The sequence below is a fragment of the Lemur catta genome, chromosome 3 (assembly GCF_020740605.2).
Source record: "Lemur catta isolate mLemCat1 chromosome 3, mLemCat1.pri, whole genome shotgun sequence".
NCBI classification, from domain to species: Eukaryota; Metazoa; Chordata; class Mammalia; order Primates; family Lemuridae; genus Lemur; species Lemur catta.
The window spans coordinates 4,295,919-4,309,378 of record NC_059130.1 but is presented as its reverse complement, the minus strand read 5'-3'; the positions used below and the strand labels follow the sequence as shown (position 1 = coordinate 4,309,378).

Sequence of the window (13,460 nt, the reverse complement as noted above, 5' to 3'; positions counted from 1 at the left end):
TGTATTCCACTGAACATTGACCATTTATATGAAAATGAATTATATCATTTATATTATTACCAGTTTTCTGCAATATTCTGAGTTGTAAAATCGTCAAGAGACAATGAAAGGCAGAGATAACCTTGACTGGTGAGCTAGACAGGACAACCACTAAGTCTTTGTTTCAGCCCATTTCAAGGCCTTTCAATATTTTTCTGTCATAAGTAATGCCATGATATTGTTAAACGAGCTTTGATCTCATGTGCTCTCTGAAAGGGTCTCAGAGACCCCTAGGGTTCCTGGGGCCAACTGGGAAAACCACTAGTCTAGGTCATAAACTGGGGAGCTTTTGATTGGATGAGGAAGACATCAGGAGACAAGATCAAGAAATAGGTAAGTTAAGCCAACTCATCTAATGAGAGTGACCTGGCTCCTTTATAAAAGTACATCAAGTGTGGGTCTCTTCTGGGGCAATAACTTCCTCCTGGAGTCATTAATTATCAAGTAACACTATAAATGTTGGAGGAGCTTAAATTCCTAACCAGGAGTCTGTCCCCAGCACTAGTTCCTTTCAGTAGATCCAGGCTGGCTCTCCCAGCATACATAGTGTTTTTAAAGCCCATCAAGATTTGGGCCCCTGACTATTTCCCATCCTCCTCTCCTGACTCCTTGTCACTAGGAGCCACAGGTCCAGTCCAGCCACATGGACCCTCTTTTGGTTCCTCAAACAGAGAAATTCAATCCCAACTTTGCACTGGATCCTTCTGCCTGGAGTGTCCATCTCCTGCCCCTACTGGCTTACTCCTTATCAGCTCGAAGCTCATCTCCTCAGTGAGGCTTTCTTGACCACCTAATTTAAAGTAGCCACCCATTCATTGTCTAAACTGTTGCCCTATTTTAATAGGTCTGTTCTATTATCATTGGACATTTTCTTGTTTGTTCCTTCATTGGTTTGTGGTGTGTCTCCCTTGCTACCCCATAGACTCCACGAGAGCAGGGAGCTTGTTTGCCCTCTTGTCTTAGTCACATCCTGAGCACCCAGAACAGTGTGCCTGGCACATTGCAGGCGCTCCACAAATATTTATTGAATAAAATGCCTTGCTTTTCCTCCACATTTGTAGCTATACCCTAAAAACTGTGGTGGAGTTGGGGTGCAGGGGGGAGGATAAAAATGGAAAAGCCAAGTGGGAAAGTGAATCAAGACGCTTATTACCAAGATGGCAGGGGCTGAGGGCAGAACAGCAGGGGAAGCTTTCACCCCTTGGATTCCTCGTTTGCCTAACAATTCTCTCTCCTCCACCACCATTTCTGGCTATCCTTCCCATCTGGCAGCATTATCGGAAGCACGTTCTAAACTAGGAATAAAGGAATTCCCTGAGATAGACTTTGTGGTTTAACAAGTACCCAGGGACCTGCTTTTAACACAGATTTTGTAGACTGGTTATTTTGTGTGATTGGAGGCATTCCAGGAAAAAAGTCCCTACTGTAAAATTCTTCCCCTACCCAACTGCCCCCAAAACTTCTATCATGAGAGATTCTAAAGTTCTCCTGTTTGTATTTTTCAAAATAGTTTCCATGTGTTCTGTTGTCATTTTTATATACAGAACCAAACCACTCCCTTAGAAGAAGCTATTTTCTTCTTACCCTTCTCTAAGCATTTATATACCGAGGCAATTTTATCATTTTAAAGAGTTGTTCAAACAGTAACCAACTTTTCTAAATCTCCAAATTAAGTTTAGAAGTAGTCCTTAGTTTGTTTTATTTAAAGCAAACAAACCAAACCAACCTACCTTTTTTTGTTAAATTATGCAAGTAATACATGTTTCGTATAACGCATTGAACAGCACAGAAGTGCATAAGGTAAAAAAGAAAGTCCCTCTTCGCCCCCAGATCCACTCCTTCAACAAATAGGTAACCATTATTTACACTTTGGAGTGCATCCTTTCTGCTATGCAATCATAGATCCACACATATAAGCTATTGCTTCTACTTTTTCACAGAAATTAGAAGTTTTATATTTCATTTAAGTACTCCATGAGCAAGGGCCCACAAGGATTGTCCTGGATGACTTGGTGAATAGGCGGCAGAAACCCAGTTCGATCTCTGTCTCTAAGTTCCATTCCCAAGCTTACTAAACAGATGTTAATATTTACCGGCAGACATTAAGTAATGTCCCAGGGCTTTCTGCTTTGGGTTCCACCTCAGTCTTACCCCTTCTCTCCTCTCCTCTGCCACTACAGATCATTAAGGCTTACCTGGACTATTCACTGTACCACTACCTGGATGGCTGCAAGGACGTGTGGTTCAAATATGAAGTCCTGGCCATGGAGCAGATCTTCAACCTCCCCCTGAAAGGCGAGGACATTGAAATCGTGGCATACATGGCCGATACACTGAGCTACATCAAGCTCTTAATGGGACACCTGGACTTGGCTGTTGAGTTAGGTAAGGGCTGGCTGGGCAAGGAGGGATAGGAAGATGCAAGTAAAGCCCCCCAAAACACTGGAATCGTTTTCTTCCCAGGCTCTCGAGCCCATAAGATGTGGTCACGGCTCCGGAATCCCAACAAGTACTATATGGTCCTCTGCAGACTTAGTAAATCGCTCTTCTTGAAATGCAGGTATTTATCTTAAAGCATTTTCCAATGTTAGCAGGAAGAGGCCATATTATCACTTTATTCTGGCTGTAGGGTAGGGAAGGGAGTGCTCTTTGCAGAAAGATGATTTAACTGATAATCATCCTTCAGCTTTGGATACCGAGGCTTTTTTAACAGAATTCTTCCAGGTGCATCCTCTCTGATTTGGTTGCTCTGGCCAATGACCAGAGGGGAGTCAGACAGTCGTCCCCACAGTGGGGGTCGGCTGCCACCCCTGCCAAGTGGAGAGAAAGGAGAAGGGTTAACAGGGAGGCAAATGCCCAGAGAATGGCAACCAGGACTTGAGGTCCAGGCCGATTTGGCCTGACTCTGGTCACCCTAATATAGAGGCTCCATGAAGGAACAATTTGAAAAAAAAACCGCCAATTTGAGATGTTCCCGTCCTGAGTAGGGGTGGGTTTCAAGTCTGTTTAAGAGTTGTATTTGGTTCTGAATTACTGCGCGGGATCAAAACTAGACCAGGACTGGCCTTCATCCTCTCCTCTCCACTGCTTTTTAGCGCCACCACCTTCTCTCTTCCACAGATACAAGCAATTGATCCAGGTGCTGGGGTGGCTGTGGGATCTTTCCATAGCAGAAGAACACATCTTCAGCCAGGCATTTTTCTATTCTATCTGCTTGGATATCATGCTTTATTCTGGTAAGAGTGGCTTTGGAATGTAAAAGAACTTGGAGATGTGGCGCCTATGCTGGTGTGTTGTGGCAACTGCCAGGGCTAGGGCTTTGGGACCACTAGGTTTGTGGCGGGATGGACTTATAGGACAGGGATGGAGAGAGCCTAGTGGTGTGAGCTGAGGAGCTGTCTAGCAGTTGCAAAGATTAAAAGGGAGCAGCAAGAAGGGGAATGAAGTCTGGAGGAACCTGTTGGGTATAAGCTGCCAGTTATAAACTGTCAGATAATTTTACACATAAGTGATAGTTACTGACATTGTCTTACCATGTGCCTTTTACTAGGGGTATTTAATTTTTAGCAGGATGTACTTAGAGACTTCATGCTTTAGAGTGAAGGACTGGATTGCTAATGGTGAGAGTTCCAGGCTGGTAGCTGTTGGTGATTTGGAAAACAAGTTCTTTCCCAATAACCTTCCAGTGACACCAAGCAGGTCACTTGAAGTGTACACATTAAACTAGAGGGACCAACCTGGGGATTGTTTTCCTCACATATGATTTTGAAAGGGGATGCAAATATTACTGCCAACAGAGGAAGCATGGGTGGGAAGACAGAAGCCCTAGGCTGCACCAAGACCAACGCCTTGCACTTTGGCCAGGAAGGGGTGGTTTAAACTCACCTGCCTGGTCTAGACCATGGGATTATATTATATATGCATAACATTCCACAGTAGCTGGGACTCACAAACACAGGGCAGTTCAGTTACATGCTTGTTGCAATCTACGGGACCCTTTGGATTCATGAAGTAATCAGAGACTACTCTCCCTGCAATGGGAAATTCTACCGGGAATGGATAGCCTGAAAGGTGATCACCCACCCACGAGCAAATTTCACCCATTTCTCTCTTTTAGGCTTTGTTTATAGACCATTTGAAGAATGTTTGGATTTCATATCCCAAAATGACGACAACAGAATCCTCAAGTTCCAAAGCGGACTCCTCCTGGGACTTTATTCGAGTGTAGCTATCTGGTAACAATGTATTACATATCACAAAATTCCCAAGGTAAAAATGTTGAGTCCTGAAGAAGAGTTCTATAAAAATTCTTTTTAAAGAAAGAAAAGTGTTCGTAATTTATACCTGAGACAGCTTAAAGGCATCAGAGAATATGGGCCTGAAAGATACCTTAGGGATCAACTAGTTCATCCCCCTCAGCCAAGGACAGAAAAGTGATGTCTCAATTATATTCAATGCAATGAACATTTATTACGAACATATTATGTTTTGATGATCCTGGGATAAATAAAGAGGACTTGCTTCTGAACAGTGCTGGGGTTTAAGGAAGGCTGATAAACAGCACCAGTTGCGTACCTACACTCACCCAGATCTAATCAGATGGAAAAACACTATTGACAAACCTGATGTTGGAGGATATAGCTTATATCTGCATACAAATGGGCTTCCTAATATGGAGCTCCAAAATTAGACTTATCCACTCAGCAGCAGGAAGTTCTGGAAGACTGCAGATCTCCCCACATCAAGGCAGGCCTCTTTCTAAGATGTGGCAGAGAGCAGATCAGTACCATACTCCCCATCGGCTTCACTGGCTCTTTTTTTTTTTTTTTTTGAGACAGAGTCTTGCTGTCTTGTTGCCCCAGGTAGAGTGCCATGGCATCATCCCAGCTCACTGCAACCTCAAACTCCTGGGCTCAAACGATCCTACTGCCTCAGCCTCCCGAGTAGCTGGGACTACAGACGCACGCCACCACGCCTGGCTCATTTTTCTATTTTTAGTCGAGATGGGGTCTCACTCTTGCTCAGGCTGGTCTTGAACTCCTGAGCTCAAGCAATCCTCCTGTCTCAGCCTCCCAGAGAGCTAGGATTACAGGCGTGAGGCACTGCGCCCGGCCTTCACTGGCTCTGAAGATGAAGGAGAGACAGGCTGTGAGCTACACTTGCCCAATTCCTCTCCCCAAATCACCAGACCACTCCTTTTCTTTTTTTTTTTTTGTTTAGCCTCCACGGACCATTGAAGAATAGGCCACTCCTTTTCACTGGAGGAACGAGTGAAGCCAGTGAAGTGGGGAAAGAGAGCTGGTGCTTGCACGAATGGAGGGCCCTCACATGCAGGACTTCAGGAGAGAGGAAGCAGCACTAGCCCTGTACTCTTAACGCATTAAGCCTGAGGCTTAATCCCTTTAACTTAATAAGTTTTCAACTCAGTAAACTTGCAGCTATGGCTATACCTTCAAGGAAGGAGATGAACAGGAAGGCGCCAAAATGGGTCAGAACAGAACATTCATGAAATCACTTCCATGACCATCCCCAGAAAGTCTTCTATTTCCCATCTCAAATTATATGCAGCCATGTTGTCCAATGTGGTCTCCCCCCCAGAGGTTGTGTGATTAGATTAAATGACAATGTGGAGACATTCCTATACAAAATGCCACAAATGAGAGCAGCTCCAAATTTGAATAGACCCTCCCTTTTATTATAAAATTATTGGGGAGATATTAAAATCCAAAAGTTAATTACCCTTGCCAGTTAAAGTTCTAAGTCAAATTATCTTGCCCAGGTGAGTTAAAGATCAAGGAATGTGACGTCCAAAAAGCAGCCTAATTTCTTATTCTTTTCTGTCTCAGCCGGAGAGTTCTTACAACAGCTGTGTCCTAGGCAAATGCTTCTCACACGTTAGTGGGCATGAGGATCACCTGGAGGGTGTGTTCCTGCAGAGATTCCACACCCGCAGAGTCTGTCAGATTGAGTAGATCTGGGTTGGACCAGAGAATTTGCACTTATAAGGAGGACCCCGGTGTCACTGACGATGCCAGTCTGTGGCGCACACTTTGAGTAGCGCTAGCCTACACTCTCTCTCTTTCCAATTGGAGCAACCTCTTCAAACCCTAGAATTTATAGTGCCAAGTATCTGATCTGTCTCACTTTTTAACTTAAAAAATCTAAAGAGTGAACTAGAAGGTGGCAACTATGACCTGGGTGTTCCCAAGAGCTCTGTTCATCTTAAGTCATCCAAAAATTCTACTCTTTCCTTGCTCCATGTCACAGAATTTCCTGCTTTCTTAGGGAGAGTGGAGTGGGGCTGGGCAGGAGGCAGACTTCCAGAGACCCCAGTATGGGAGGCCACACATCCAGAGAGAGCCATTTCAGCCAATCCGCCCATTCCAAGAGTGATCCTGATCTTTCTTATTCTCCTGTGGCGGTACAGGTATGCTAGACTTCAGGATTGGGACAACTTCCACGTATTTTCCAATAGAGCTAAACATCTAGTGCCGAGAAGAATCCCAACAGTTGTCTACTACCAAGGAGTTGCCAGGTACATGGAGGGGCAAGTTCTTCACCTTCAAAAACAAATTCAGGGACAGACTAAGAATGCCCAGGCGAATGGTGTTGAGATGCTCAAGGTGAGGCTTATTCTGCAGTCTCCAGTACAAATCCCTCCTTGAATGCCTTCCTGTCTACCTCCTGTGCGAATTATTTTCTGATTACGGAATTTACACATGTTTATAATAGTTTTTGAAGGCACCCCCTCAAAATTATAAAGAAAAACATATAAACTGCTCATAAGCTTGATAATAAGAGACAACCACTTTGTATACATTGAGATATACCACTTTTCAGTTTTTTTCCTATGAGTGTGCATGCTCATTTCCATTTTGTAATTTGCTCTTAAATATATTATAATTTCCATGTCATTACATTGCTGTTCACACTACTAATTAATCCTACATAGTATTTTATCTTATGAATATATTATTAAATTATAATATAGCCCAGTTATTCTTGGACAGAACTTTTCTGTAGTGTTTTACTGCTATTGCTGTGATACGGACCCTGGTGGATAAATCTCTGCACACAACGATTTTTAAAATTCAACTCACATACATTAAGCACCAGACAACAGGTGCCTGGGCTGTAGGAGTGAGCAGGTCGGGCGTGGGGCCTGCTTCTGACAGTTTACAGCCTGCTATGGGCTGGTCCCCTGAGAGAATGAGGGGCGAACCCTCTGGTTTGGGCTTGGCACTTGTTTGCCTTGTTTTTGTAAAAAAAAAAACTGAGCACAGGTGTATTAGTTCTCTACTGCTGCATCACAAATTCCCACAAACCAAACAGCTTAAAACACCCTCACTTCTTCTCGCACAGTTTGGCAGATCAGAAGTCTGGGTGGGCTTGGCTGGAATCTCTGCTTAAAGATGTATTTGATGTATGCATTAGCATACGTAATCGAACATAGTGTTGCTATTATTATTTTGAACAAGCTTATTATATGTTAGATAAATTAAGAATAATAAAAGGGACATTTTTATTTTGCCTTCACTTATTCCCTCTTTGATGCTCTTCCTCTCTTTATGTAGATCCAAGTTTCTGACTTGTATATTTTCCTTCTCTCTAAAGAATTTCTTTGAATGTTTCTTGCAAGGCAGGTCTACCGACAACGATTTCCCTCAATCTTAGTTTGTCTGAGAAAGTATTTTGTCAATTTTGAAGGATATTTCCACAGGGTACAGAATTCTAGGTTAGTGGGTTCTTATTTTTTTTTTTCCTCTCAGCACTCTAAATACGTCATGCTACTCTCCTTGCTTGCATGGTTTCTGAGGAAAAGTCAAATGAAATTGTTCCACCGTAGGTAAGATGCCCTCTCCCTGCCCTTGGCTTCTTTCAGGATTTTTTCTTTGTCTTTTGATTTTCTGGAGTTTAAAAATGATCTGCTTTTTTTTTTGGGGGGGGGGCATTTATCCTGCATAGTGTTCTCTGAGCTTCCTGGATCTGCGGTTTATGTCTGACCTTACTTTGGGGCAGTTCTCAGTCTTTATTTTTTCTAATATTTCTTCTTTTCTCTTTCTTCTCCTTCTGGTATTTCCATTATACCTTTTGTACTTGTCTCATGGTAGAAATACTTGTATAGTCCTTGAATATTCTGGTTTTTTTTTTTTTCAGTCTGTGTTTGCTTCTCAGTTTTGTAGGTTTGTGCTGATAAAGCCTTAAGCTCAGAAATTCTTTCCTCAGCTGTGTCCAGTCCATTAAGCCCATCAAAGACATTCTTCATTTCTCTTAAAGTGTTTTTAACTTCTAGCACCTCTTTTTGGTTCTTTCTTAGGATTGTCACCTCTCTGCTCGTATTGCCTTTGCATGCTCTCTACTTTATTCATTAAAGCTCTTAGCATATTAATCGTAGTTGTTTTAAATTCTCAGTCTGATAATTCAAAACATCCTTGCCATGTTTGATGCTTGCTCTGTCTCTTCAGACTGTGTTTTTTGCCTTTTAGTACGCCTTGTGATTTTTCCTGATAGACAGACATGATGTGCCAGGTAAAAGGACTTGATATAAATAGATCTTTAGTAATGTGACGGGTAAGGTGTGGGGGGGAGAGAAAGCATTCTTTAGTCCTGTGATTAGGTCTCAGTCTTTTAGTGAGCCTATTCCTCTGGACTAAGAACTTCCCAATGCTTTTCAGTCCCTTCCTCTTAGGTGGGACAGGAGAGCTACAGTTGGCTTCCGTTGGGTATTTCCTGCTCCCCCCTATTCCTGTCACCGCCCCCCCCAGGTGGGTTAGGCTCTGGTTACATTGTTTCTCCTGAAGCCAAACTTGGTTAAGAAGAACAGAGTGCTCTGGCTCTTTAAAAATGGTTTCTTTTCCTCTCCCTCTGCTTTGGAAGTATGAGAGAATTTTTCTCGAATATTTACCTGAGATTCTGGTTGAACTCCTGGAGGTAAAACTCACAAAAGTATGGGGGCCTATCTGGAAGTGGTTTTGGTGGGTTTTTTTTTTTGGTTCAATTTTAAAAATCGTGGTCAAATAAACATAACATAAAATTTACCATCTTAACCATTCTTAAATGTGCAGTTAGTGGTATTAAATACATTCATAAACCTTTGACTCCATCTCCATAACTCTTCATCTTGTAAAACTGGAACTCTGTACCCATTATGTGTATGTTTCTTAGATCCAGCTGGTTTATTGTATTAGGTTCTCTATTTCTTATCTTCTCTCTGGTTGTTCTATCCATTATTGGGAGAAGGTTATTAAAGTCTCCAACTATTACTGTAGAACTGTCTGATTCTACCTTCAATCCATCAGTTTTGCTTCATATATTTTGGTGGTCTTCTAATTAAGTGCATAAATATTTGTAATGTTTATAATTGTTATGTCTTTTTGCTGTATTGAAAATTTTACTAACATAATGTCCTTTTTGCCTCTTGTAAGCTTTTTTCTGATTTAAAGTCTATTTTGTCTGATATTAGTCTGGCTACCCCTGCTCTCTTTTGGTTACTGTTTGCATGGAATATCTCTTTCCATCCTTTCACTTTCAATTTATTTGTGTCTTTGGATGGAAAGCAAATCTTTTGTAGTATATAATTAGATTATGTTTTTGGAAATCCACTCTGCCAATCTGTTTTTTTTAGTGGGGAGTTTAATCCATTTACATTTAAAGCAATTACTGATAAAGAGGGATTTTTATCATTTTGCTATTTATTTTCTATATGCCCTATAGTTTTTTTGTCCTTCATTTCCTACATTACTGTCTTCTTTTGTGTTAGTTGAGTTTTTCATAATGAGACATTTAAAATTTCCCATTTTCTTTTGTGTATATTCTATAGCTATTTTCTTTATGGTTACCCTGAGGATTATATTTAATATCCTAAGGCAACTTTAGTAGGATACAAAAACTTTGCTCCTTTAATAACGTCCCACCCATTTTGGTTGTTGATGTTACAAAATTACATTTTTATACATTGTGTACATAAAAACATAAACTAATAATTCTTTTAAATGATTAGTCCTTTAAATTATGTAGAAAACGAAATGTGGAGTTACAAACCAAAGTTACAACACTAGCAAAACTCCTTTTCTTGCTGCGACAATGGGTCCAGTTGTCATCTATGACGTATGTATCATGCTCTGTAAACCTATATCTCGCTCTTGCCCTGTAATCCTATCTTTCTCTCCTCAATAAATCTCATTTTTGTGCTTGCCTTTAAACAAACTTACTAGCAATACTAGCTTTCAGGCTGATAATTTTTTAATGTATTAATCTCTTAAATGATGTAGAAAACAAAAAACGGACTTACAAATTATGACAAGAATACTAGCTTTTATAATTGTCCATATATTTACCTTTATTAAGATCTTTATTTTTCCATACAGCTTCAAGTGTTCTTTCATTTTACCCTACAGAATTCCCTTGAGAATTTCTTTCTTTCTTTTTTTCTTTGAGCATTTATTTCAGGGAAGTTTTAGTGGTAACAGTCTCTGCTTTTGTTTATCTGAGAATGTCCTAATTTCTCCCTCACTTTTGAAGGATATTTTGCCAGATATAGGATTCTTGGTTGACAGGTTTTTTTTGTTTGTTTTTTTTTCACTTTTAGCATTTGAAATATGTTGGTCTGCTGCCTTCTGGCATACAAATTTTCTGATGAGAAATCTTCTGGTAATATTATTGAGGATCCCTTGCATGTGATGAGTTGCTTATAATTTGTCTTAGTGTGGATCTCTTTGAGTTCCTCTTACTTAGAGTTTGTTGAGCTTCTTGGATATTTATAGTTGTGTCGTTTTTCAAACTTGGGAAGTTTTCAGCCATTATTTCTTCAAATGTGCTCTTTTCTCTCTCTTTTCTCCTTCAGGGACTTGCACAATGAATTTGTTGGTTTGCTTGTTGGTATCCCACAGGTCTCTTAGGCTTTGTTCACTTTTCATCAACCTTTTTTCTGTTCCTCAGACTCAATAATTTCCATTGTCATATCTTTGTTTGCTGATTCTTTCTTTTGCCTATTCAGATCTGCTTTTGAATCCCTCTGATGAATTTTTTTATTTCAGTTATTGAACTTTTCACCACCAGAATTTCTTTTTAAGCCCTTTAGATTTTCTGTCACTTTATTAATATTTTCATTTTGTTCCTACAACATTTTCTTGACTTTATATCTTCTTTTAGTTCTTTGATCATCTCTAAGAGTTGTTTTAAAGTCTTCATCTAGGATATCTGGCATCAGATCTTTTTCAGGGACAGTTTCTGTTGGTTTTTTTCCTTTGAATGGGCCCTACTTTGCTGTTTCTTTGTATGCCTTGTGATTATTTTGCTGAAAACTAGACATTTGAATTTAATTATATGGTAGCTCTAGATATCAGATTCTCCCTCTTCTCCAGGGTTTGCTGTGTTTTTGTTGTTATTGTTGTCATTGTTTTTGGTTTTTTATTTTTGTAGGTTATTTCTGTGCCAGAGATCTGCTTTGTCTTCTCAAGTCTTTTCTTAGCCTGTGCTTTCCCTGTGCATGCAGAGTCACTTTCTAATTTTCCCCATATAGGCAGTTGCTTTGGAATGTCCTAGTATTTGATGCCTGGCTCTCAAAGGGGAAAAAGAGAAAAGTGAAGGTGGGTGAGGGGCATTGGCCTTTTAAATCCCCAGAAGTCACTTCAGCCAGAGGGAGAGGGACTTGTGACAAGGGGGGTGAGAGGGTGTAACGACAATGGCTGCCTCCCTCGTTGTCTGTACATCTTTGATCAGAAGCAGCAATCAGTGATCGAAGCACAGATCCCTGATATTTAGGACAGGGTCCTTTTTGCCCACCCTGGTTCTCACAAGTTCTGTGCAAATTGCCTCAGGAACACGTGCACAGCTCTTTGCTATAGGGCTGGGGTGGGGGAATAAGTAGTGCTACTATGCTGAGAGCTGAAACTGACAACTTTAACTTACCATCCAAGCCTTCCTCTGGCAGTTACGAGCCTTTAATAGACTCCAAAGTTCTAAAATCGTTATATCCTGACAGATTCTGCCAGTCTAATTATCGTCCAGGTGGGGACACAGATACCTGCTACTTCCTACTCTGCCATCTTTCCAGAATCCTCTTCCCCCTGGAGTTGTTAACTCACAGACTTGTCCACTTTGAGTCTTCAGTAATTCATCAATTGCAGTTCAGGTTTTCCCGCCCTGGCACTGGTCCCCACGGCGGTTTCCACTCATGGTCTCTGCTCCGATAAGCCGGGGCTCCCTGTACGCGTCTGTGTGCCTCCCCAGTCTTGAGGGCAGCAGTTTGCCCTGTGTTCTCACCTGTCTGACAGATGGATCTAAGAAGAGTTGTTGATTTTTCAGTCTGTTCAGATTATTTGTTTCTAGGGCCAAATGGTGATTTCCAAGCTCCTTACATGCAGAACTGGCCAGTTTTCCCCCTGTTTAATAATCAGAAGAAAGTATTTTTTTTTTTAAAGTTGTTGCAGAGAAGTATTGATGGGCCCTCTCATGTCAATTTCTGATTTGGGTGGACCATGGGGGCTATTCCACCTGACATTTACTATCTTATCTCCAATACTTGCTGTGTGTGTTTCTGTAATGTACTTTCTCACTTGACTGCTTATATCCTTGGAATAGTCCCAGATCATCTGTGCAGGCAAGGACCCCTGTCTAATTCTGATATACTGTTTTTTTTTTCTCTTTAGAACTTGGAGAGTCTGGTGGGTCAAAATATCACTGGCCCTATTTTTTACCCGAGGCTCTACCACTTGATGGCCTATGTCTGTATACTAATGGGAGATGGGCATAGCTGTAACCTCTTCCTGAACACAGCCTTGCAGCTCTCCAAAACTCAGGGGAACGTGCTGGAGCAATGCTGGCTGAACATGAGCAAAGTATGTATCACCAGATAGCAAGCTGGGGTTGGGGGTGCTCACCCTTATAAGGAAGCCCCAGAATCCCACTGCCTGGTTAGGTTTCACCAGGCACAGAAGGTCATTTTGCCTGGTGAAAGTTTTGTTGGGCCGCCATAACAAAATATCTTGGGCTGGCGTAATTTATAAACAATAGAAATTCACTGCTCACAGTCTTAGAGGCTGGGAAGTCCACGATCAAGGCACTGGAAATTTGACGTCTGGTGAGGGCCCATTCCTCATAGATGGTGCCTCTTGCTGTGACCTCACATTCTAGAAGGGTGAAAGGGGAAGACTCACCCCCTCTAGTCCTTTTATGTGGGCACGAATCCCATCCAGGAGGGCAGAGCCCTGGTGACCTAATTACCACCCAAAGGCCCGCCTCTTAATGCATTACCTTAGGGGTTAAGTTCCAACATACGAATTTTGGGGGATGCCAAATTCAGACCACAGCAGTCATTATAGGCCTTTCTAGATTCTTACCGAAAGGGTGACCTGTCCATAGCTCAGGTTTGTGAGCCTCCTGTTCCCCTTCAAGTTCTCACGGACTCTCTTCCCTCCTCC

At 41.5% G+C, this 13,460-nt stretch overlaps 1 protein-coding gene across 1 annotated transcript in view; it reads left to right on the top strand.

Annotated features, from left to right (window-relative positions):
• Positions 1 to 13,460, top strand: part of ADCY10 (adenylate cyclase 10) — a 55,819-nt gene that overhangs the window by 41,832 nt on the left and 527 nt on the right. The window contains exons 22-27 of the mRNA XM_045546633.1: positions 2,220 to 2,424; positions 2,503 to 2,599; positions 3,160 to 3,275; positions 4,157 to 4,274; positions 6,467 to 6,662; positions 12,690 to 12,878. Of these exons, the coding sequence (XP_045402589.1) occupies positions 2,220 to 2,424; positions 2,503 to 2,599; positions 3,160 to 3,275; positions 4,157 to 4,274; positions 6,467 to 6,662; positions 12,690 to 12,878 (921 nt within the window). The remainder of the gene's footprint in view (positions 1 to 2,219; positions 2,425 to 2,502; positions 2,600 to 3,159; positions 3,276 to 4,156; positions 4,275 to 6,466; positions 6,663 to 12,689; positions 12,879 to 13,460) is intronic.